The sequence below is a fragment of the Chanodichthys erythropterus genome, chromosome 23 (assembly GCF_024489055.1).
Source record: "Chanodichthys erythropterus isolate Z2021 chromosome 23, ASM2448905v1, whole genome shotgun sequence".
NCBI lineage: Eukaryota > Metazoa > Chordata > Actinopteri > Cypriniformes > Xenocyprididae > Chanodichthys > Chanodichthys erythropterus.
This window is the reverse complement of record NC_090243.1, coordinates 15,877,071-15,903,689: the sequence shown is the minus strand read 5'-3', so window position 1 is coordinate 15,903,689 and position 26,619 is coordinate 15,877,071. Positions and strand designations below refer to the sequence as shown.

The 26,619-nt window shown below is 35.2% G+C and overlaps 2 protein-coding genes across 3 annotated transcripts; one reads left to right on the top strand and one right to left on the bottom strand.

The window, feature by feature from the left end:
* Positions 1-752: 752 nt before the first annotated feature.
* On the bottom strand, positions 753-9,859 carry rmc1 (regulator of MON1-CCZ1). 2 transcript variants are annotated; one of them, XM_067377398.1, is made up of 20 exons: positions 9,670-9,859; positions 9,051-9,127; positions 8,878-8,962; positions 8,723-8,779; positions 7,567-7,653; positions 7,329-7,469; positions 6,450-6,553; positions 6,248-6,337; positions 6,045-6,150; positions 5,855-5,963; positions 5,664-5,708; positions 5,525-5,578; positions 5,314-5,442; positions 5,034-5,140; positions 4,823-4,942; positions 4,661-4,738; positions 2,428-2,532; positions 2,233-2,301; positions 1,365-1,590; positions 753-1,209 (listed from the first exon to the last, which is right to left on the bottom strand). In XM_067377398.1, exons 1-20 carry the CDS (start codon positions 9,766-9,768, stop codon positions 1,130-1,132), a joined length of 1,968 nt encoding a protein of 655 aa, XP_067233499.1. In that variant the 5' UTR covers positions 9,769-9,859; the 3' UTR covers positions 753-1,129. The 2 variants fall into 2 exon arrangements, with proteins under 2 accessions (XP_067233499.1, XP_067233501.1); XM_067377400.1 differs by lacking the exon at positions 5,664-5,708.
* Positions 9,860-12,630: 2,771 nt separating this feature from the next.
* On the top strand, positions 12,631-26,336 carry si:ch73-173p19.2 (V-type proton ATPase 116 kDa subunit a 1). The gene is made up of 19 exons (XM_067377651.1): positions 12,631-12,747; positions 13,247-13,325; positions 13,534-13,631; positions 13,758-13,886; positions 16,587-16,708; positions 16,826-16,952; positions 17,067-17,149; positions 17,511-17,604; positions 17,719-17,931; positions 18,343-18,493; positions 20,136-20,288; positions 20,386-20,539; positions 20,620-20,713; positions 21,052-21,170; positions 21,514-21,721; positions 21,814-21,921; positions 22,951-23,068; positions 24,955-25,126; positions 26,249-26,336. The coding sequence occupies exons 1-19, from the start codon at positions 12,631-12,633 to the stop codon at positions 26,334-26,336; spliced, it is 2,427 nt and encodes an 808-aa protein (XP_067233752.1).
* Positions 26,337-26,619: the final 283 nt, after the last annotated feature.

The following is a 26,619-nucleotide window of genomic DNA, read 5'->3' as shown; positions in this document are numbered from 1 at the left end:
TAAATCGCAGACTGCTCAAAATAAGTTGTGTAGGGTTATATTGAAAGTACAACCACGGATGCATTTGTTAGAGGAACATTATAGGAAAATTAATTTTTTAAAAGTAGAAAAAAGGGTAATTTTTTAAAAACTAGTAATGGTGTTTAAGATATTAAAGAAAATGGTTCCAAAGTATCTTTTAAAAGATGTATTTGTAAGAGAGGTCCACGGTCATTCTACAAGTGTGAGTAAAAATGATATATATCCTTGTAGGTTTAAGAGTGAAATGGGAAAAAATTATTTTCTATTTACTAGTTCTGTTGCTTGGAATAAATTACCTAGATGTATCCAAGAGATACAAGATGAGAGTATTTTTAAAAAGGAAGTAAGAAAATGGTTGTTTTATTATTGATGTTTGAATTTGAACTTGTGTTTATTGAGGTTCTGAACATGATGAAAGTTGCACTCCATAAATGATTTGTTCGTCCATTTTTTTTAAATATCGAGGATTATCAACAATTTTGAAATGTGTATGAACTAGTCTATTTTTTGGACTTTTTTATATTATGTTTTAAATTTTGTTAAATAAAACAAACAAACAAAAACAATCTCATAGCTCATAGTAGGTCTGTCTATAAAGGTTGAAGCTATCGTTCAAAATTAGTTTCCCTACGGAGAACATGAAAAGAGTTTATCTTCATGTCAAAAATGTTGAACCTAAAACAAATCGATTTACTTGTTCCAATCCATCTGTAACTGAATCTCACAAAGCAAATGATAACAAATAGTCACTATTAACATATTATTTTATTATATATAAATGTAAAAGCTAGACATTTCTTTTTAAAATATATACATAATCAAGCTTCACATACAGATCATTAAGTTGAGCACACTTACATTAGTGTGATTTTAGCAATTCTCCATTGAAACACCAATCTCTTACTGCTTTATCCTCCTAAACCCATCTGTACTTCATGGCAAACATGCATAGATGAGACAGTAAAGTGTCTCTTTTTAAAGTCTCTTTTAACACTCGACTCTAGTGTTTGTATGAGCTTCATATGGTTGGTTTTCATTTTGCTACTCAATGGAATACAGTTTCCTTCTGGTTAAACCATCGTTCCAGCCGTTACTGTGGTCCTTCACGTCACGCGGTGGCTTGTTTCATCAAAGCGTTCTCCCCAAACGTTTGCTTAAAGAAGGCCACATGCTCCTCACAGTGCTCTCCTGAAACAGAGGAAGTCCAATCATGTGAATGAAGAGTATCTCTACACCCCAGTTTGTTAGATTTCGATTTTTAGCCCATTTCATGAGAATAAATACTACACAGCATACTATAAATACTATACAGCACGCATTAATCATTCATCGAAACCACCTACCTTGGTTGAAACCTGGATTACCACGTAATCGCATATTCCTCTGCTCGAAGAAGCGGAAGATGGTGTAGAACAACATTGTGTCGTTTGTTTGCCGTGCAGCGTCCAGAAACTTCCGAGCGGAGACGTTGTCATGGCCACCAACGCTTCGAATGAAGCGCAGAGCGCCTAAAACCTGCTGCTTTGACAGAAGAACTTCCACTATCTCATCATTAGCGGTGGACAGCCTCTGTAATACACACAAAAACACAAGTGGATCACTCTAAATCAACGGTGAAAGGCAAAATGAAGCTTAATTCGCTGGCAAAATGGGCTTTCAATAAAACCTGGCTGCCTATACAATAGAAAGGTGGAAAAATGTAAATCGGTGCTACCTGATTAGAGAAAATTAGGCCACTCCCACCAGCCTGCTATAGACACGCTTACCAGAATGAAATACCACCTTGCTTTAGTAGGAAATACTTCTTAGCAAACTTTTAGCAGCGGCTAAAGGCTGCAAAGAATTGTAAAAATGGAGAGAACACTGTGACAGAAATCTGGAAAACCTCCATGTCTTTAGTGTCCATTTCAACTTGGATGACCATGAACAGTGTTTTAGGCCAAACAGAGGGGAGAAAACTGAAAGAAATTGTTGTTCCGTCATTTCCGCCTGAAGCAAAATGCCGTTTCCGGAGCAGTTGCCAGTGTACCATTTTTACCATAATGGTTTACAAAAGAGTAGACAAAGTACGATACAATTATCAGTGATAAACCTACACTTGCAATACCTGTTTTGTTAATAACCCTCTGTCAATCCGACTGTCTGTGGACGAGGATACACTTTAAATCATTAAAACTGAACATGCATGCGAGTATAAAGCTGTTTTCATACCTTGAGCATGTCCAGAGAAAGCTGGTGAGCAGGTGGATACGTGCTCTCCAGAGACAGCAGCAGACAGGCCTAGAAAAGAAAACGTGAGCCAGCAACATCAATAGCAAGCGATTATTGAAGCAAAAAATCTTTGTAGACTTCCAAACAAGTGAAGTGTATAATGTATGAATTTAAGACAGAACATAGAAACCTCACCAGTGGTTTGGAGTCACTCAGGACGTGATACTGGAGAAACTGGTGCAGCATGTAGAAAAGGTTGTGCTGGACCAGAGTTTTGATGACTAGCTCATACAAATAGTGCTGGAAACCAAAGATAAAGAAAGGCGATTATGATTCTTTCCTAATAATGTAATTAATTCATTAAGATTAAATTCAGCCAAAATGTGAGGCCCGCCTCACAAATTGAACAGATTCAGATTTCAAATTGACAAAATCAAACATATTCAACCCAACCAAATAAAAAGAAATCAAGCATTGTCATTTTGAACTCTGAGCCTTATACTATATTATTTTGAATTAAAAACAATATTAATGGTAAAAATAGAATTGCTCACATGTAATGCATTAGGGAAAGTACAGTGATTACTAAAATATTATTTCTATGCTATTATAGTATTTATTATTATTTTGTATTAGCTTTTATTTTTACATATTACATATTTTAAGTTTTAATTTTCTTCTTTTGTCATTTTTAGTTTTTATTTAATTTCTATTTAGATTAACTTTAAGTTTTAGTTTAGTCATTTTAGTACTTCAACTTAAACTTGTTTTATTTCAGTTAGTTTTTAGTTGCTACTTTTCTAATGTTCATATAAGTTTTTAAAGTTTAAGTTTTTCATTTAATATTTATATTTTATTTTAGCTTTATTTTAATAAGTTTTATAAATTTTAGTCAAGTTTTAGTTTACAATAACAACACTGAACTGTAATTCCCAAACATATTTCTCAGTTTAACTAACCCTGATATAAAAATATTTACTTATATTATTTTTGATATAAAATATTTACTTGTATTACTTAGTAAATACTTTAATATTTCAATAATTTAACAACACATTTCCATGTTCACAGTTCTCTAATGATAGTTAATGGTCACATAAATTAAAATAAAACAAATTAACAAATAAAATAAATAAAAATTTCATATTTGTTTTATCAAGTGTTTTATTATAATTGTCTTTATTTAAAAATATATTTATTTTATTAGAATTCTGCACACTTATGATTTAATTAATTATTAGCTTTTCATCAACTCATGAACCCCTGCAGCATTAAGGGTTTGTAAATTAAATTAGATCCTCATATATTTATAAATTTTTTGTCCCATTGCCCTCTCCCCCGCATCTTTTTTTTCTCCATCTCCATTTCTCACCGCCCTTCAAATAGTCTTAAACGCTCATAAACAAAGTTCACAGCCTTAAGCTATGCTCACTCATAATTGCACCAAAACCTAATTTGTTCCAATTGGGCTGAATCTGCAGTTGGTGAAAGACTCTAAATGTTAAGTTTCTCCTAAATGGCAGGTAACAACTGAACAACAACATTGCTTCCCGTAATAGGCGTACAGATTTTGTTCAAAGGCATAGTTTATGGAACGCCCTCAATATAAAAGACATAACGCTGAAGGCCACAGCAAAGATTTTTATCATTTACTGAAGAAGCTCAAAGCAGAATGTGTCTAAGCAACTGAAACACCTAGCAAAACATCCAACAAACACCTGGGTCAGTTTAAGGTGAACCTGGGATTCAATTAACAGTTATACCAGAGCTTATGAATGAAATGAATGGTTCAGACTTAACACACTGACTACTATTACCTACAATTAATGTTTTGCAATGTGGTGTATGAGAATTTATTTGTATTATTTTACACGTTACTGATTTCTTTAATCATTTATATATTTTCAACTATATGCTCTGATATATTCTTTAATTGTTTCCAAATGTAAGATCTTTGGTGTCTCTTCTTGCTGTAAGATCGAGTGAGTGTATTTTTCATCAGAATTGATTCCGTGATGTACCTTTATATCAAAATATGTCTGTTTCCTCTCTGCAGACATGAGATGATGCAAGATTTGCAGAATTCTCTTAAAGGTCTTAAAGGTTTCAAAACATCCTGGCTATATATTTTCATCTATCTTTGACATTTGATCAGTCATTTCATTCTAGCCGTTTCACCAACACATCTGTTTGATCTTTTCTTAGACCAAAACAAATTTAAGAGGATGTAAGTTTCCTGCATATATATTCTTTCCTCTTATTTAGCTCTTCGCTTTCTGCTTTTGCTTCCTTCTCTCCTTTCATTCTTCAAACATCTTACTTCTTTTGGGTCCTTCTTTCTCTATACTCTGATATACGATTGCTCAAATGCACAAAAGTTCAAAGTTAAAAAAGTGAGTTGTTAAAGACCTCATTGTGTTGTTTATACCTGAACGGGGATTTGAAACTGGTTAAGTGACCGAATGTACTCCATGAGAACTGCGATGATGAACTTGTGCTTCACGCCCTGTTCAAAGAAGACAATGTATAGCATTAGAATAAGAAATATTAACACAATTGCATCCTGAAACGAAATACAATCCTCATTTACCTTCCTCTCTGTGAAGTCAGACAGCACGTGTGTGTACATGTCTGACTGGTCTATCACCGCCTGTGTCCGCACAGGCCTTTTGTAAGAAGTGTTGGAGCGACTGGGCCCTGATTCCATAGCCTGAGGAGAGAGAAAATATAAATTTCTATGAATACCTCAATCTTATATACATATGTGGAACATACAGTATAATAAAACAATCTGTACTGACCGCAGTGTACGCTTGCTCTGCATCCAGATAGTCTTTGTACACTTGGTTGAGTTTATCAAACACTGTAGCCACCACAGAAAGGTTTCCTTTATCACCACCTATAAGCACTGAAGAACAAGATTAGTTTGTTCTTAAACAATATTTAATAACAATATAATGTTCTAAGTATTTTTTGACCTTGGATGCATGTAAACCTATTAAAACAGCATAATAAGGTCACTTTAAAACAATTTATTAACTATTATAAAGTATTTTTACTATAAAGTGATCTAATGCTTACTTTGCGAGCATACAGACAAGATGACCATTTTGCAGTCTCGCCTTCGCAACAGGAAGTCCATGAGTTTGCCTTTATCCTGCAGGAGATTCAGTGTGGGCTGGAGCTTCACCTGGAGGTACCACAGATATCCTGACACACAGAGAACATATCATTACTCTCAATCACAACATAGATTTGATTTATTTTATTTGTGCAATGTTTAGTAAAGTACCTTCACTAGCACTGATGATGATATCTGGTTGAAAGACACTCCAGGAAGATGAATCTTGAATGTTAAGGAAAAGTTTGAGAAGTTAAATATGATACTATATATATTTGAGTTTCGGTTTACAGTTCATCCGCAAGGATACAAAGTTCACAGGGCACAGGGGCCTGACTTGGAGCGGCAGCAGTTCCTGTAAGGGTGTGAAAAGAAAAATCACGTTCTTTACACTTTCAGTGAACAAATCAAACAGGTAAAGCTTTGAATATGGTATAGTTATTCACTGAAAGTGGTGTCGCTTTCTAAATGAATGAAGTGTCTTGCTGAAACTCTCCTCACCTGTGAGAGGGATCTTGTAGGGGTTGATGGATCGTGCTGGAAGCACAGGCTGATGCACATTTACATTAGTATCTAATTCCCTTAGTTTTATATCATATATGAGTGAAGTCTGAAATGCAAAAAGCACAAGCATTACAAACAAGGTATAATAATGGGTGCCCTTGCATCATGTGGCACTTGTCAAACTCACCTGGGAGCTCTGATGGTGCACCACAACTAGATTATCTACCACGTTCAGGGCAAACTTGCCTGTGGTGTTTAATTTGAGCACATGAGTCTTCTTACAGGTGCCTTCTCTACAATTAAAACAAAAATGCTCAGCTCAAGTACAGATCTGAACATCGAAAAAGAAGAATTTTATGGCCAGTAATATTGTTTAGTTCTAGATATTACCTAGGCAGATGATAGAGGACCACCTCTGCTCCAGGACTGTTAGTAGTTCTGGAGTGATGCTTCAGATACATCACATACAGCTGATCATAACTACAGTTGAGAGAAAGAGCATGACTACTAGGCATCACAGTTGCTTTTTCATGCATTATTGCCATTTATTTCAAAATCCAACATGTCATTTGTTATCATACACACGTCTTACATTGTAGCCACAGCAATGTCACGTTCAGAGAGACTGAGCTTGGCTGGTTTGGGCACGGCTGGCAACTCGATCTCAAACTTGGACATCTTTGACATGGTCGCAGTCTAAAGAAGAATGTTAAGATTAGAGAAGCAAGTTTTGAGATGGAACAAACCAGTATCAGAAACTCAAAAGGTTCCAGTCATTCTTCTAAATCCTGCTTTTAACCCCGGGTAAAGGAACACTTCGCACTTGTAATTTAGAAGCTGGGTTAGAACCATTTTTAACCCAGGGTTAAAACACTGTTCTGGAAAATGTGGTGTTAAAATGTTACAGCTAGATGCTTAGCACCAGACAACCATAAACGTGCCTCATATTCTCATGCTTGGAAACACTGCATGTTGTATATAAACATTCTTTCAGCGTTTGAGGGGAAACATGTCAAATTGTGACACAAAACGCAACAATTAGAGTGACCTTTTTATTCTTATCTTTACAGATGAAAAGTTAATTCAGGATAAACTTGATAGTACTTTAATAATAAAGTAAATAATATGAGGATACACAATGCTAGAGCTTTTATGTAAACAGGTCGCGTCCAATAGATTATGATAATGATATGATAGCTTATGAATACCCAGGATTAATTGTTAGACCCGGGTAAATTATGAACATTTTGAAACATGAAGCAAGATAACCAAGGATTTAGTTTACCTTGGGTTTAGAATCAATTTTAAGTGTGAAAAGCCCTAATAGTTACTGAGAAACCCTTTATAGAGTTTACTTTGGGTACAACTGAAGTCAATCTGTTTTACTGTTGCCCTCTTGTGGTTCAAATCTGCAGATGCAAAACTCATGCATGCTTGAAATTACCAATAAACAACAAAGCATTAAACTCACCTTGAAAGCAAATGGCTGCAGCACATTACCCTGTACGGTGGTGGAAAGAAGAAGAACGGCCGTTTCTGGGCAATACATGTACCAGTTCACATTGATGCTCTGGCTCTTTAGGAGTTTCAGGGTTCGTTTGTCAGGCAGCACCTGAATAGAAGAAAAACAGGGATTCTGTAAGACTTATTTTACTCAATGAACAAACCCTTCAATTAATTTACTGATTTGATGTAAGGCGTCACCTCACCTGATAGAATTCTATTCCCTGGTCAGTGACGAATACAATCTCGTTCCAGTTGGTCCAACAAAACCCGAGAATACTGGCATTCTTTGTCTGAGGATAGTAAATGAAAACAGCAAAAAATATATACATTAACATTCAAAATTTGTGGTTGGTTAGATTAAATGTTTAAAAAAATATATATTTAATGCATATTATTACATATGCATTATATGCATTATTATTTAATGCATATTATTACAATTTAAAAAACCTTCTCTTCATATTTAAAAAGAAATATTTTTACTCATGGAGTGCAAAGCTGAATTTTCAGCATCATTACTCCAGTCTTCAGTGTCACATGATCCTTCAGAAATCATTCTAATGTGATGCTTTACTGCTTAAGAAACATTTCTTATTATTATCAGTGTTGAAAACTATTGTTGTGAAAACCATGATACTTTTTTTTTCAGGATTCTTTGATGAATATAAAGTTCAAAAGAACAGGGTTTATTTGAAACAGAAATCTTTTGTAACATTAAAAATGTATATCCTGTTGCTTTTGATCAATTTAATGCATCGCTGCAGTATGGTTTTAATTTCTTTTCAATAAATAAATAAATAAGTAGTAAAATCAGCAAATAAAAACCACACTTGACGTGAAAGGTGTTAAAGGGTTAGTTCACCCAAAAATGAAATTTCTGTCATTAATTGTCATTCCAAATTCGCACCTACGTTCATTTTCGGAACACAAATTAAGATATTTTTTGATGAAATCCGAGAGTTTTTTTTAATCTCCCATAGAAAGCAATGAAATTACCATATTCAAGGTCCACAAAAGTAGTAAAGACATCATTGAAATAGTCAACATGACTACAGTGGTTCAACCTTAATGTTATGAAGCGACAAGAATCCTTTTTGTGTGCAAAAACAAAACAAAAACGACGACTTTATTCAACAGTTTCTTCTCTACCCTGTCAGTCTCTTAGGCAATTTACGTTGAAGACGCATTGCAGGGACAGAAATCTATCAGATTTCATCAAAAATATCTTAATTTGTGCTCCGAAGATGAACAAAGGTCTTACAGGTTTGGAACGACATAAGGGTGAATACTTAATGACAGAAATTTCATATTTGTGTGAGCTAACCCTTTAAGTCAATCTTTGTTAGTTAAGGGATATACCTTGCACTCATGGGAGAATTCCAAGTGTGGATAGTCCGGAATGAAGTTTGTGAAATCCTAAAAAACAAGAAGAGAAAGTAAGAAATTCTGTTAAAAGGAACCTGCACCAATAGCTGCATTTACTGCGACAACAACCACCAATGAATGATACTCACAACTGATTTTGTAGTGCGCTGCACAGCTAAGATTTTGTTCCCCAGTGAGAATTTGATACACTTCACCTCGCCTTTGTCCTCCATTCTGTCAAACAAAATTAGATAGTATATAACTGAACTTTACACCATGCAAATGAGAATATAGAAAAACTAAGATAGTTTAGTAGACTTACCTGAAAGCCACTGAGCTCTTGTCATCTGGCCCTTTAACCACAACACCTGTGGCCCCACCAGACCGTACAGCAAACACCTTCATCACATGAAACATGCACTATTATACTCAGAAAGCATAATTCATCATGAAAGATGACTAACATACACTTACTATGTGATAATTTACCTTGATACCATTATGTTTTTTGGATATGTGCCATGGTAGTACCATTAAAGCACATTGTAAATACCATTATACATGAATATATGAATCATTTAATACCAACGTATATAGATAAAAACTATGGTATTATCAGCTGGTATAGCCAGAGTGCTTTTTGATATGATATAAACAGATGACAAGCCATAAACCGATTACTAAAATACATGGCAAAGTTATTGCCCACAATACAGTTACAGTGAAACAGTTAACATTCATCTAAATATTAATATATTCATAAAATAAAAGGGCTAATCCAGTTTAAAAGTTTGCAGTGAACATGATGTATACTGTACAGGAAAACATATCGACACAGCATTCAAAATGCGCCAAACGTTGTCTAGGAAGACATCTCACTAGACTTTGAGACAGCAATGTCATGTAATTATTAATCTACAAATGATTAAACGTGTTCTCACCTGTTTATTCGCCTCGTCAAAAAACACATTGTTGACGCTCGATGCGTTCTCAAACTGCACGGGATTTTCACTGAGCTCTAGATAATATTCGTCACTCATATCGCTTAATAAAGAGTCCTTTATTCCGCAGTGTTGTGTTTTGTTTTTACTTTAGCTAGTGTTCCCCACTTCCGCGTCCGTCAAACGTGGGCAGTCATGTGATGCGCAAACGGTCATATGACGTCATCTCATGTCTTAAAGATATTATAATACGCTATAAAAAAATTTAAAGGATATTATTGTGTACTATGAAAACAACGTTAACAGGTCTTGAATACATTGTTAACTTACTCATATTGCTTGCTCATATTTTATATACATAAACAAAAATGCTTAAATTCATCCCCAATATTTAAGGTATTTTTAGTTGAATTTGATTGTTTTATATCTTCTCTGAAATTGTAAAAAAAACAAAAAGTCATTAACATGCTTAAATATTATGATTTTATTTTCGGATCCCGTTATTAATTAATGCCACACTTTGTATTGTCTTATGATATGCTTTGTTTGTAAATTGTTCTATTTTCATAAAAAAAACGCTATAAAAATATTTTAAAAATATAAAATATTTATATATATTTTTTATATATATATATTTTATATATGTACAAATGTAATGAGTTATTACAATAATAATAATTATTATAAAAAATGTCTTTACATAGTTATCGACTTTGAAACCTGAATAGGCATGGTTGCCCGAACAAACTGATGAATTTATTTGTAAAAAAAAAAAAACAAAAAAACAAAAAAACAACCGTCGATTTCGATTTCATCATGAGGTAAAACGTGAAATTCTGTTGCTCGAACATAATTTTGTCGTTCAACGCCTCGCGCCGTGAGCGTTGCGTATTTAAGACATCGCGTCAAATTCAACGTCTCAACTTTTAAAAGATGCACCCTGCTCTTCGTTTCATGAATGTTCAGTCTGTGAAATCACATCGGCAATATACTCTCCAGATCAGTTGATATAATCACCTCAGTGAAAGACGCGGTAAAAAAAAAAAAAAAGGCGCGCGCGGGAGAGATCGAGTGTCAATCTATTTTCATATTAGCGAGAGAGAAGCGAGTGTCCATATCTGACAGCTTTAAACCCGACATATGGACAGAATAGGTAAAACTGTCAATATGATGAAATCACTGGGCCCAGATCATGCTCAGGGTAGCATGAAGGTTACAGGTAAGAGTCATCATTCCTCAGGTTTCGAGTTCACCTCTATCAGTTCTACACCGGACAACATGTCCAAAACATCTCCGTCCCACTCTGAAGACAGCGTAGATGAGAAAGAAGGTAAGCAGGCCAACAGAACAAGCTCACCTCTCAGTATGAGGTATGAGAGCTTATCCAACATACTAGATTGAACACTTCATCAAGAAAAGTGCCTGTATATGTTACCCTGGTAAATTTAACAGTATAAGTTGTTTTTGTTTAAATTTGAGAACAGAGATGTTTCTAGTTGTGTTTTCTTTTTCCTCACTTTAGAGAAACACACAAATGGCAAGAGAAGAAAAGGGTTCTTCAAAAGACGATGGATGGCTTTCTTACTGTGCTGCATAAGTCTACCAGATTCAGTCGAGTCTCTGTCTCCAAACTAGTCATCCTAACAGACAATTCTATGTTAAGCAACCCCTTTCGATCCTTAAACAATAAAGGTTACAAAATATGTAGTTGTAGTGATGCCATGCATAAAGACAAAATTTTGGTTTCCCAAAGAACATTTCAAGTGAACAGTTCTTAAAGGGTTAGTTCACCCAAAAATGAAAACAAAAATGAGTCATTAATGACTCACCCTCATGTCTTTCCACACATGTAAGACCTTCATTCATCTTCAGAACACAAATTAAGATATTTTTGATAAAATCCAATGGCTCAGTGAGGCCTGCGTTGACAGCTTTCAGATGCCCAGAAAGTTACTAAAGACATATTTAAAACAGTTCATGTGACTACAGTGGTTCAACCTTAATGTTATGAAGCAACGAGAATACTTTTTCTGTGCCAAAAAAAACAAAATAATGAATTTATTCAACAATATCTAGTGATGGGCGATTTCAAAACACTGCTTCATAAAGCTTCAAAGCTTTACGAATCTTTTGTTTCGAATCAGTGGTTCGGAGCGTGTATCAAACTGCCAAAGTCACGTGATTTCAGTAAACGAAGCTTCGTTACGTCATAAGTGTGAAATTTCAATGGTTCACCACTGGGGGGGAGTTTGATACAAGCTCCGAACCACTGATTTGAAACAAAAGATTCGTAAAGCTTCATGAAGCAGTGTTCTGAAATCGCCCATCACTATATTGTGGAATAAAGACGCTATTTTGTTTTTTTGCCACACAAAAAGTATTCTCGTCGCTTCATAAAAATGAAAATTATCCATGATTTACTCACCCTCATGCCATCCTAGGTGTATATGACTATCTTCTTTCAGACAAACACAGTCGGAGTTATATATAAAATATCCTGGCTTTTCCAAGCTTTATCATGGTAGTGAATGGGGGGAGAGATTTTGAAGCCCAAAAAAGTGCATTCATCCATCTTAAAAGTAATCCACACGACTCCAGGGGGTTAAAAAAGGCTTTCTGAAGTGAAGCGATGGGTTTTTGTAAGAAAAATATCCATATTTAAAACGTAGCCATACAGTTTATTGAATACCCCCTAAAGTCCTCAGATGTTATTTGCATTACATTGTACATATGTGTGCTTTGCTGCAGGGTTGTTAATCATAATTTGGTCTGGATGCTCCAGCTGCACTAGTGTGTCGATATTAATCCTGAGGCTACACAAGTACAATATTGATCTCACTGACAGACATAGACTGAGTTACAAAAACCAGACAATCACTGCTGCTCAACCAGCAGTATGTGAGCTGTTTATATTCCTCCAAACTCTCCAGAACAATCTCCAGCTCTTTGAAGCATTTCAGAATGAGTTCTTTATTTCGCAGCGAGGAGATGTGCCTCGTGCAGCTGTTTTTTCAAACTGAATCTGCCCATAATTGCATCAATGAACTTGGACATCTTGGATTGGTTCAGTTTAAAGATGTAAGTAACCTTGTTGTGCTTGTGTGTGTGTGTCTATTTTCGACTGTCTAGTGGCCACAAAATCCGTGTTGTTGAACCAAATGTCATTGTTTGAGCATCACTAGGCCATAAGTTGCTAAATGCTCTTTCAGTTCTGGTTTATTTTGTAGTTTTACTGTTATGATGGAAGATTAATTGTCATATTGTCAAATAACCTTAATAGCATCTATTGATTTCTGAATGTAGTCTGCTTTTAGCAGCATGCACACTTTTTAGTGCATATAGTGCATACTCACTACATCATTCTTCAGCTCATATTGAGCTTAATTGTCACAGAATTTGATTTCTCACCATTGGCTGAATCAATCAATGCATAACACTGCAGAGCAAGAAAAATTGGTTGTGTACATTATGTCTGTAAATGAATCCTAATAAGCAGGTCATTTCTAATAATCATCTGAAATAAACCAAAACCATCCAATGTTAGAATTCCAACATGATTTTCAAAATGATCTTCTAGCTGAATCCTGGTGTAACAACATTTCAAAGGCGCTTTGTGAAGGAAGTGAAGAAATGTGAAGAAATGGAGAGAATTCTGAGTAAGAACATTTGTACTTTATTATAAGATTCACTAAAGCTGCATGGTTAATTGTATTTATTGATATACTTATCCTTTTGATACATGCATCACTTTTAAAAGTAACTTCTCTCAACACTGTTCCCTAGATTCATTTGAAACATCTGGATACAATTATGCTACTTCAAAGATGGTAATGCAGCTTTCTCTTGAAATTGTACATCATTTAGGATATCTTGAGAAGGAGATGGTGAAATCTAACATAGTGATTGCTGCAACAAAGGAGAAGGAGATGGTTCCCTGTGCCAGAGATGTTCTGGAGCTGGAGGTGGAAACAACACTTCTCATTTTGTTATTATTTTATTTTTATTCTCTTTAAGCTCTTTGAAATAGTTGATTCTGATTGGTTAGTCATGGAATTGACCAAATAAACTGATTGTCTTCAAATCTTTAGTCCACATTTGAGAAGTTGGAGCAGGAACTGCGAGAAATCAACTGTAACCATGACACACTCAGACAGAACCTCATTGAGCTGATGGACATTGACTCTCTGCTGAGGATGACTGAAGACTTCTTTGAGGAGGTGAAGACCTTGAGATCTCAGACAACCTGTCACTCACATCAGATCCACCAATAGCAAACCACAATCCTCCAATCAATTCCCGATGGACAAAATCAAGTCCTGCCCTACATTTACTGTATTTCTTGTTCAAGAGCTATTGCCGAATTAGGAGCTCTATACTAGTATAGTATTTGTCATAGGCGCCGATTTATGTTTCTGCCGGTGGGTGCCCAGTAAGCCACCCCCCCCCTTTCTTTTATTTATTTATTTCTTTTTAAAGATGTTATAGTTTCATTCTTACAGCTACATTACAATATAAGTATCGTACTACTATTATAGACAAATCCAACATACAGATACTATGTATTCGTGCTGCCCATTGGTCTCATGGTAGAGTTTTCGTTAATAGAGGCAGAAATTCACCCGTGCTTCAATTATAAGCGGTTCGAATCCGCCCTCACATAGTTTTTTTTTTCTCATTAAGATCAAATAAGTTTATGATTGTATATCAATACCAGGGAACGTCCAGGGAATACCAGGGAAAGAAGACCATTTTAGGGACAGGACAGTTTTGAGTTCTGATTCTGAATCTGAGCGAGTGCGAGAGTGATGGAAATCCGAGTTGAGATTTGTGCTCGCTCAACACTGGACGCGCTCTCGACGCGCTCTCGACTTTTGCCTTTAAAATACGTCATTGAAACGGACTTAAATAAACCATATATAAGGATCGTTTCTGATCACAATCTGCATTGTAAAAAGCGCTATATAAATAAAGGTGACTTGACTTGATAGCTGCAAACGATTTTTTTTTTTTTCTTGTTAAAATCCATGGATAATATCTCGGAATTTTCCGTGGGTGCTCGACCGGGATCGGCGCCTATGCTATTTGTACTATGTTTACCATATCTTTTGATGCCACATGTTGGGGTTTGGGTTCCTTGCCGCTGTCGCCTTTGGCTTGCTTAGTTGGGGACACTTGACATTTGACTTGACATTTGATATTCAACAGTGCTTTGATCTGCCTGCATTGACACTATTCTTTAAGAGCTGCTGTGCAGCCACATAATGTACCAGTTATCAATGTAAAGCTGCTTTGACACAATCTATATTGTAAAAAATGCTATATAAATAAAGGTGACTTGACTTTCTGTGACAGAAATAGTAAGAGTAGTCTGCTAGTATGCAATTCCAAATTCAGCATATGTTCGAGAAGCAGGATATAGATCACAATAAAGAAGAAAAGGCAGTCACAACTTTAAGGCCTCGATCAGTTTGCGCTTATTATTCAAACATTTGAATATTTAGTAAGCAAAGTTCATCAGTTAGGTTTATTTAAAGGGGTGGTTGCATGCGATTTCACTTTTTTAACTTTAGTTAGTGTGTAATGTTGCTGCTTGAGCATAAACAGTATCTGCAAAGTTACAGCGCTGAAAGTTCAATGCACACGGAGATATTGTCTTTTAAAGTTATGGCATTTTATTGCCTACAAAAACGGGTGGTTTGGACTACAACGAGCTTCTTCCCGGGTTGGTGATATCATAAACCCTTGCTATTAACATAAACACTGCCCCCGGGAACACGCAACAAAGTGGGCGAGGCCATGTGGCGCAGCATAATGAAAGCGGAAGAGTTGTTTACACCGAACGCGAGCTGCGCGACGCGACGCGACGCGTCAAAAGATATAGAACCCATTGTATTCTGTGATATTTTCTACACTGGATGCGGCGCTGAAGACAGTTTCCAGAATCTACACGAGTTTAATGCTGGATTTACACAAAGACTTTTACTGAAAGATGAAGCAGTTCCCACTTTAAAAGCAGAAGCAGTTGTTTATCGCTCCCAAACTGTAAGTACGTTTTATTGTTTGTCTTTTAAACGTAATGTTATAGTTCTGTTGCTATTTTTAATGCATCTAGGACGTATACAAAGAGCAACTTGTTTCTTCTAGCCAGTTGGCTAAATTCTAGTGCAACAAACACCAACAAACTTCTATGTTCATAGACAAACAGTTGTTCATGCTATAAATTAAACGCTACCTTTACAAAAATGCGACTACTCAGTCATGTATTTACTACAGGAAAGCTTTAATCAGGATAAAACTGTATATTGAAAGCTAACAAACAGCAGTGACAGCATCTAAACACTTTGACACAAATACTAAATGAAATACCATTCATAAACGTCCTTTAAAAGCCGCGATTGGAGAGGTTCTACTTTTTCCTCTTCATCTGGGTCTGATTCGGCTCAATTTGATACAGCAAGGTAGGCGCTATTATTTACTTTCCACCTAAGCGCGTAACTACGAATGGTAAGGGGCGTGGCGTTTCCGGACGCTTCATCGAATCACGACAGACTGGGCCAGTTACCAACCTGCTGACCAATCTGAGCACATTGCGTATGTCGGAGGGAGTGGCTTCATAGAAGCAGGAAGTCAAACGAGCCGTTCATATGACAGTGGAAACAGAGGTGTAGAATTAAGATAAAATATATGAAAAATACAGCATTTAAAAAAACCCGAAGCATTAGGACATGTTAAACTGTGCACCCAAAACACAATCAAGACTAGAAAAAAAACACGTAACCACCCCTTTAAGCTTGATCCAATTTTATTTTATGGGATTGAAAGGAGTGGTCCATAATACTCATTTCCATGCAGTGAAAGCGGAAGGTTCATGGACCAGCTGATGTACTTAAGTTGTGTTGATAATTTCTTGTGTGCAGGCCGAGTCAATGCTATCCTGCTCTGAGCCTCCCTCTGAAGACTCATTGTCTATGACCGTCTCTTCCCACATGACCATCCGCAGAAACAGCAGTTCCAGCACCTCTGGACCTCTACGTCTAGGGTACATTTAAAAGATTTTGTCCCACTGATACATACACGCTTTAAAATAAAGGTTCCACAAAGGTTTTACAGCCTGATCTAATTAAACTGCTAATGTCATATCTGTACACATTTTAAGTTTTATTGCAGGTGTTATCAAACACGAGAGGTTTGCTGCTTTTGAAAGGGTTCTTTGGCGCCTCTTTCATGGAAATTTCGTCCTTCGGCATGCAGAGATACAGGCCACGGAGGAATTTCAAGTGGTGGTGAGACTATTTTAAGGGGTATTTTTAAAGAACGGCATAATAAAGTAATGCACTATTTGTCTGTGTTCAGTTTATCTGAAATGTGGTTAGTAAATATATGTTTCTTTCAAGCAGAGAGGAGCTGTGAAGAAGGACGTGTTCATCATATTTGTCCAGGGAGATAATGTGCGAAAAAAGATCAGAAAAGTGTGTGAAGGGTGAGAGACGTGGTATTTCCATACATATTATATAGGCTACCAGTAGAATCATTCTCAAAAAAATGTTGGTTTTTAAATTTAAAAATGTGCAAAACAATATAGAGTTGTTTCATATGATTTAATAAACTGTTAGTTTATAGACTGATGTCTTTCATGTGGAGTTTCTTGACTATTTTACTTTTTTTTTTAATGACATGTTTGTCACCAAATTTAGAGAATGACAGTAGGAGTTTAACTTGGCCAAAACAATCCATGAATATTTAAATATGAATTTTATCTGATGGCCTTATTTGCATTGGCTTGATTTGTTTTGAATTCTGTAAAAATGATCTCATCGATATTATTCCTACAATGCTTTAAGGTTTCATGCCAGCTTGTACTCATGCCCCCAAGCTTTGTATGAACGCAAGGAGATGAGCAACAACGTAACATCACGAATGGAAGATCTTCGAATTGTGAGTCACATTACTGATTATTCTCACTTGCCAAATGTGTCTTTTCAAGTGTGTTCTCACCAGTGATCAATATTCAGACGTAGGGTATGGCTATGTGCACATTTTTTCCTAAAGATCCTGAGAAGAACTGAAGAATATCGTGCTGGTGTCTTGACCAGAGCAGCCGACCACGTCCAGGAGTGGGGCAGTAAAGTGAAGAAGATGAAGGCCATCTACTACACACTGAACCTCTGCAACATAGACATCACGCAGAAGCTGATCGTAGCAGAGATCTGGTGTCCTGTGTCCGATCTCACTTTAGTTCAAAACGCCCTGGTGAAGGGATCAGTACGTATATTTATACATGGCTTTGAAGAGATTTTAAGTTGTTAAACTTAATGTCAGTTTAACATTTTTTTTTTGCCCAATTGCTTGAATAAAATAGAAATAAAAAATTTAAATAAAAAAAATATGCAAATAAAACCACTAATTAAATTAATAAATTGTGTATGTAAATGTATATTTACATCTTAAATAAAAATATTAAAGCCCAAAAAGGAACTTAAAAAAAAACTACTGAACTTAATAACTTATTATGTACTTTAATTGAATGGAATATTTTTAAATATTTATAAATTTAATCCTTTGTAAGTAGCTTCATTCTCTAACTCCACTCCAACCACTTGTGCTACAGACATGAATTATACCTGAAGTTGTGCAAGTTTCTCATATATGTGTGATTTTCACATGTGTTTTTAGGAGCAGAGTGGTTCCAGTGTGACCCCGGTCCTGAACCGCATCCAAACCCAGCAAACTCCACCAACCTTCAACAGAACAAACACATTTACTGAAGGATTCCAGGCTATTATTGACGCCTATGGAGTCGGTACCTATCAGGAGATCAATCCAGGTGATTGGCTGATACTCTCTAATATTCTATCTATCTATCTATCTATCTATCTATCTATCTATCTATCTATCTATCTATCTATCTATCTATCTATCTATCTATCTATCTATCTATCTATCTATCTATCTATCTATCTATCTATCTATCTATCTATATTAGTGCTGTCAAATCGATTAATCGCATCTAACATAATGTTTTGTAAATATGTGTGTGTTTTCGTGTATATATATATATATATATATATATATATATACACTCACACATATATATTTACAAAACATTATGTTAGATGCAATTAATCATGATTAATCGATTTGACAGCACTGGATATATTGTATTTGGTCAATATTGAAAAGTCATTTATTAATTTTGCGCAAAATGCGATATCCGTCATGTTATTCTGTCATGTTTTCTCCCTTTCTTTCCAAAACGTGACAAACGTTTTTCTACTTTTTCTGCAGAACGTGATATATCCGCTCAACCAATCACAGCGCATCATTCCATTCTGTAAACATTGAAGGCTTTTTTAAAAAGCCGTTTTTAATACCAGTGTACTCGGCAAATGTGTTTATTTAACCGTGCGGTGGCGCGAGATACTCTTTAATTGGTAATAACCAATAATTTATAACATTAACAAGATGACCCGTTGATTGAATTCATTTTGGGAGCGACGGCTGAATGTATATTTAGTAAAATGTCTGTATATAAGATAAATATTGGCAAAGTTTAGACTCTGTCATATATGTGAATCAACTTTCTTTGTTGTCTGTTTTCAATTTGAAAAATAACTTTTATATTGATGGATTAATTGCATTTTGAAAAAAAAGTGTCATGGATTTATTGCATTTTGGGGAAAAAAATAATACGTTTTTATGATAAACTTTTCAAAATCAAAATGTAGATTTGAATTTTTAATGTTTTTATAACTAATAGATGCTATGTGAACGTTTGAAACAGAAAATAGTGTTTTTTACAAAAGAGGATTAGGGCCAAGCAATAATAAAAAAATAAAACCATCTCGAGATTAAAGTTGTTAAATTTCGAGAAAAAACTCGTTAAATTTCGAGAAAAAGGTCGAGATAAAATGTTGAGAATAAAGTCATTAAATTATGAGAAAAAAGTCGTTAAATTACGAATTTGTTCTCATAATTTAACAACTTTTTTCTCGTAATTTAATGAGTATATTCTCAACATTTTATCTTGGCTTTTTTCTCAAAATTTAACAACTTTTTTTCTCATAATTTAACGAATTTGTTCTCATTATCTAACGACTTTTTTCTCGTAATCGAATGGCTTTATTCTCAACATTTTATCTCGACTTTTTTCTTGAAATTTAGCGAGTTTTTTCTAGTAATTCAATGTTTATTCTCAACATTTTATTTCGTCTTTTTTCTCGAAATGTAATGAATTTTTTCTCGAAATTTAACAACTTTAATCTCGAGATGGTTTTATTTTTTTATTATTGCTTGGCCCTAATCCTCTTCCGTAGGTTTTCATCTTGCCACTTTCTTGGTAACGAAAACACCTTTTTACTCAATGAATCAAAATGTAGTTATTGCGTTTTGGAACCAAACTCTTCATATAATGAATCTTATTATTTATTTTTTATGTTATACTTTTCTCTCTGTTTTATTTTTCTCAGCTCCATACACAATTGTAACCTTCCCCTTCCTGTTTGCGGTGATGTTTGGAGATTGTGGTCATGGACTGTTGATGACACTGTTGGCAGTCTGGATCATCACACAGGCTGAATGTTTACGAAAGATGAAAAATGAGGTATTGAATGGCATGAAATGTCAACGCCTGATATTTTTTGTTTGCGTCTTGAGTCGTAGAGACTTTGTGTTTTTTTTTTAACTAGTTATAATCATCTTTTTGCTCAAAGATTATAGATGTCCTGGTAGGGGGACGCTACATCGTCTTGCTCATGGGATTGTTCTCCATATATACTGGACTGATTTACAATGACTGCTTCTCCAAGTCCTTCAACATTTTTGGCTCTTCCTGGTGTGTGCGGCCCATGTTCTATCCTCACGGACCTTGGGAGTACGTACGCTGGACTCTTGCAGGCTTTAAAGTTGTACTTTGACATTTTCCATTCTGATCATTTTTTTGCTTTATCTCAGAAACGAAACACTTTATGATAATCACCATCTTCAACTGAGCCCAACTGTGCCCGGAGTTTATTCTGGTCGCCCGTATGTGTTTGGAGTCGACCCAGTCAGTGCACATAAATCTTGTTTGTTTAACATTATGTACATAATCACTTTTTTTAAGGAAAACATTTAAGTTTATGTTGTTTTTTGACATACTTCATGTAATCCTGGAGTGTTTTTACAATGATTTGAGAGATTGAACAGAAATTTGGTTGTCTTCCTGTGATTTTTATCCACTAGGTGTCAGGATTTAGCTGTTCTGATGCTCTACATTAAGAATCACATTTGTTTCTAAAGCTCACAACATGTACAAGGGAATAGAGGAGTACCTTTAACAGCAAGTGAAGTAATAAACCTGTGTTAAAACTTAAATTTCCCATTTTAATTTTATTTTCGTTTCAGGTTTGGAATATTGCATCAAATAAGCTGTCCTTTCTGAACTCTTTCAAGATGAAGATGTCGGTCATATTGGGAGTCAGTCATATGCTCCTTGGAGTGACCCTGAGTTTGGTCAACTTTGTGTGGGTATTTGATTATCTCATATGAATGAAGGCAAAATTACATTTTTAAATCAGATTGTCAAATGCTATTGCAAAATGTTAATCTTTCAAAAGAACATATAGTATTGTTAAACTGATATTTTATGATGTGATAATGTAGCTTTTTTCTGTTTTGTTTAATGTAGAAAAATGAGAAGATAGTTACTTGTATATACATCTAAGTATTTATTATTAAAAATGTAGTCATACAGTAGTTGATAGTTTTTAAAAGTACAATATTTTCACAAATTCAAATAATCATGATTTATATGAGTTCTTAACTCTTATTGTCATCATTGGTCAGAAATCTATTTCCTTTTAACAGATATTTGGGAAAATTCCAGGACATTTTATTTCAGTTTGTTCCACAGCTGATCTTCATGCTCTCTCTCTTTGGATACCTGATCTTCCTCATCCTCTACAAATGGTGCGTCACTCTGCGATCTGAAACGGCTCCCAGCATTCTGCTGCTCTTCATCAACATGATGCTGTTTGATTACCAGCCTGAACATAAGCTTCTTTACAGAGGACAGGTTTGGGTTTATGTTCCTCTAAAAGCAGCTCTTTACTCCTGGCTTCACACAGCCAAAGTACTCAGTATGACAGATGCTGTAATCCTCTACAGAAAGCTGTTCAGATCTTGTTGGTTGTGACGGCTGTGCTCATGGTTCCTGTGCTGCTCCTGGTCAAACCCCTCCTCATCTACAGGACCCGAATGAAAACCAGACACCAGGTGGGTGAGCAGAACAGTGCAACCCTGTCCCAAGATCAGTTAATGTTAATTATAGTTAAAACTAAGAATAAAACCATAAAAAAACTCACCTGAAATAATAGAAAACATAAAAAGCTTATTTAATTTCAGCTAGTTGCCAAGGCTTAATGTAGTAAAATAATTAAAACTAAAGCTGAAGTAAAAATTAATAAAATAAAAAAAATAAAATACAGTAAAAAAAAAAATAAAAAAAAATACAGTATTAAAAAAAGACCAAATAAACAACAAAAGTACTAAAACTGAATAAAAAAATAAATAAAAACAATTCAATAATAGTATCTCAATGATACTAAAATAACACTGTTTTCAACATGGAAATATGTATTGTGTTATTAATTAAATTAAGAGCATTTTTAAATGCAAATGAAATCCTTACATACATAAAAAATATTAAATCTTTATTAATACGCGACTTTCCATTTAGTAAACATTAATAAAAATGTTATGTTTAAAATTATATACAATAAATGCAATTACAGTATATATTGTATGTGCATAACATTTATAAATATTTAAAAAATATTTAATTTAAATAAAGTAGTTCAGTAGTCTTTAAAATTTTCTTTGAATTTTAATATTTAGATGTAAGATTTGATTTAGATTTATTAGTGGTTTTATTTATTTTTAAATCATATTATATTTCAGTACTGCAATATTTAACAGATTTTTTATTATTATTTTCAATTTGGCACCTTATTTATAATTTGAAATGTGTATAAATATTTAATTTATTTTGTGTCTATAATAATATATTAATTTAAGTGATTGTGTCTAACAAGGTCTTTATGCAGGTGTTTGGAAACAATGATCAGCATGGGACAGATACAGGTTTCTCCTCACACCATCAGAAAGATCAGATGGTAAGATTTTGTTATATGGAAAGTCTTTAAATGTTATAAACATTTGAATTACAAAAGGCTCAATTGTCTTTACGTGAACTATGTTGTACAACCAATGAGGGGAGATGGTTTTATCTGTGTTCTTTTTCAGGTAAGCATGGGTGACGTCTTTGTGTATCAGGCCATCCACACAATCGAGTACTGCCTGGGCTGCATCTCCAACACGGCCTCGTACCTGCGGCTCTGGGCGCTCAGTCTGGCTCATGCAGGTTTGTCCTGTCGCAATTTGAGCACAGTAATAAAAATAACTCTAGGATCAGTTAGAGAATAATGCCTTCTGTTTTATGATATGTTCTTTGTGGGATTTTTTAGTTTCTTAGAGGCTGATTGTATCAACAGTGAAATGATTTATGAGAAAATGAAGGTGTGCAGTTTATGAGGACACCTACTGGAAAAGCTCAAGAACACCAGAGCATGTTTTAAACTTTTACTTTTACCTTCCATATGTGGTTATATTTAGCATTATAACTCTACTTCTCAATTTCACAGAATACATGAGACTGGAGTAATGGCTGCTGAAACTACAGCTTTAGGAATAAATTATATTTTAAAATAGATTAAAATGGAAAACAGTTCTTTTAAGTAGTAGGCTAATATTTCACAATACTACTATTTTTATTGCATTTTTGATCCAGTTTTGGTGAGCATAAGAGACTTCTTTTAAAAACATTAAAAAATCTTAATTATTCCAATTCCTTAATTAATCTTTTGACTTGGTAAATGTCCATGACAACTGGTGAAATTTTTAAATTAACCTCTAGTTTTAGAGTTTATTAGTTTAGTTCATGTTTTTCTGTGATCACTGTTTGGCATGGTAATGGATATGACAATGTTGAGAAGTTTGGTCTTGGTGGAATAGATCTGTTACGCTGCTGTAGAGCAAGTAACGAGCTGTACATACACAACACACTGGACTGCTGTGAGAAAGTAGGACATGCTGCTGCTGAACAATAGCATAATTACCCATACTGTAGCAGATCTATACAGGTGGAGCTGGGGAAGGTGGAGGCCTTCTGAAAGCAGGCTGCACTGCTATAGCAAATGCTGAAAAGTAAATTAAGTTGAGCGAGCTCATTGGCTTCTGATACGGCAAGATCCAATCAGCTGTGCCCTATAGAGAATGACATGATGCAAGCAGATTGAATTAAGGACCTATCAGCTTGCGCCATCTAGAGTTTCATGACAGAACTTTGTAAATTTTGTGATTCACAGATGAATGCAATTGGTTTAGATTAGAATGACATGTGGGTGAATGAATAATGACAGAATGATCATTTTTGGATGAACTATCCCTTTAAAGGCCAATTCAGACAGACGTCGACCAATGGCAACAGACACTTTGTCCTAATTGGCCTTAAATGGGCACTTCACCGCTGGCAAAAAGAGCTTTCAATAAAACTTGGTTGCATAGTAGTTTTTTTTTTTTTTCTAATTTGGTGCTAACTGACAAAAAAGAGAAAAAATGACAGTTGTCTTCCCTTTTGCCAAATAGGTAGGAAAACTTCAATACCCATAATGCACTGAGCATCCAAAGCCACTCCCACCAGCCTGCTGTGGATATGCTTATCAGAGTCAAATGCCACCTTGCTTTAGTAGGAAATACTTCTCAACAAACTTTTAGCTATAATGGTGTCGACTTGTGTTGTTCCCGGGTGCAAGAATTCAAAGAGTAAACATTTATCGTAATAAACACTTCAACACCCGTAATGCACCCATAATGACTGTGAAAATTCATGTTGTACTATCTTCTGTGAAAACGCATGTTGAAACCCACTGGAACTAAATTTTCCCAAGGGGATAATAAAGTTTACTACTACTACTACTACTACTAAACCTATTCTTACAATAACAATTTTTTAATAACCCTGTTGATCCACCTGTCTGTGGGCGGGGATACAAAAATGAGGAAGTATAATCTGTAGTTTTTGCTGACAAATTAACGTGAATTTCTTAGTCCAGGTAACACGAAGAACGAGTAAACATTGTTCATTTACATTTACTACTGACATTGTAACAATACAATACTTTAAGAAACACAATAGGTGAGAGAAATGAGGTATATCAGAGCCCGTATGTTTCTGTCTCTGGTCTGCAGAGCTCTCGGAGGTGCTTTGGCGGATGGTTCTCCAGGTGGGGCTGAAGCTCTCCTCTGGTATGGGTTCGCTCATGCTGGTGCTGCTGTTTGCTGCTTTTGCTGTTCTCACCGTGACTGTTCTTCTGGTTATGGAGGGCCTGTCTGCTTTTCTGCATGCTTTACGACTGCATTGGTAAGAACAACACATAATCCATAAACAAGACTTCGATTTATTTAACGAAGAAAACCTAGTCTCACCTTCCGTACTTTATAACAAACTTGCATCTTGCACTAAGTTGCATGGTAGTCAAGATATTTGACTTGTTCATGACCCTTGACATGTTTGTCTGTCTGTTTTTAATCTATTAAAGGTATAGTTCACCCAAAAATGAAAATTTTATGTTTATCTGCTTACCCCCAGTGCATCCAAGATGTAGGTGACTTTTTTTTCTTCAGTCGAACGTAAATTATGATTTTTAACTGCAACCGCTGCCGTCTGTCTGTCAAATAATAGCAGTAGATGGGAACTTCAACTATAACAGTAAATAAAACTTGCTTAGACAAGTCAAAATTAAACCCTGCGGCTCGTGACGACACATTGATGTCCTACGACACGAAACGATCGGTTTGTGCGAGAAACCGAACATTATTTATATAATTTTTACCTCTAATACACCACTATGTCCAACTTCGTTCAGCTTCCTGTTAGTGAGGTCAAAAAACGCGTTGTGATGACGGAAGTGATGACTCGCCCATATATTTCAATGAGCGCAAGACATCACTTCCGTTGTCAGAGCGCGATCAGACCTCACTAGCCGGAAGCTGAACGGAGTTGGACATAGTGGTGTATTATTGTTTCGTGTCTTAGGACATCAATGTACCGTCACGAGCTGCAGGGTTTAATTTGGATTTGTCTATGGAAGTTTTTTCGACTCTTATTGTTCAAGTTCCCAATCACTGCTATTATTTGACTGACAGACGGCAGCGGTTGCAGTTAAAAATCATAATTTACGTTCGACTGAAGAAAAAAAGTCCTCTACATCTTGGATGCCCTGGGGGTAAGCAGATAAACATCAAATTTTCATTTTTGGGTGAACTATCCCTTTAAAGTTTACATACAGTATTTCTGACCCAAAGGTCTAATGTCTCTGTACTTGAAGTGTGTCCAAATTTAGCATTAATAGTGTGAGGTTTAGTGTACCGTTACTAACAATAATAAAAGATCTGTTTACAAAGCATGTTTAAATATTATATAAAATAGCACAGAGTGATATGAATGTAGTTAAAATGACATTTTTTATGTGTTTGTTTTCAGGGTTGAATTTCAGAACAAGTTTTACGAGGGATCCGGCTACAAGTTCACACCCTTGTCCTTTGACAGCCTGTTAAAAACTCGGCAGTAATAGTCACTATTCTTGTAGATTTTAGCGTATTTATAGTTTAGTGAATGTAAGAATTGCATACGTTTAAACCAGGGGACTTCAACAGGGGTCTCCGAAATATTAAAAACAAAAATATAGTATTTAGTTCAACTTCAACTAAAGACAAACTTAAAGATAAAGAAAATAAAGTTCAGCTAAAGATTTAATTGTCCCTCCCACATTAAAAAATATTAAAGGGGTCATGAACTGCATTTTTTTTTTTTTTGTTCTCTGAGGTCCACTTATAATGTTATCAATGCATTTA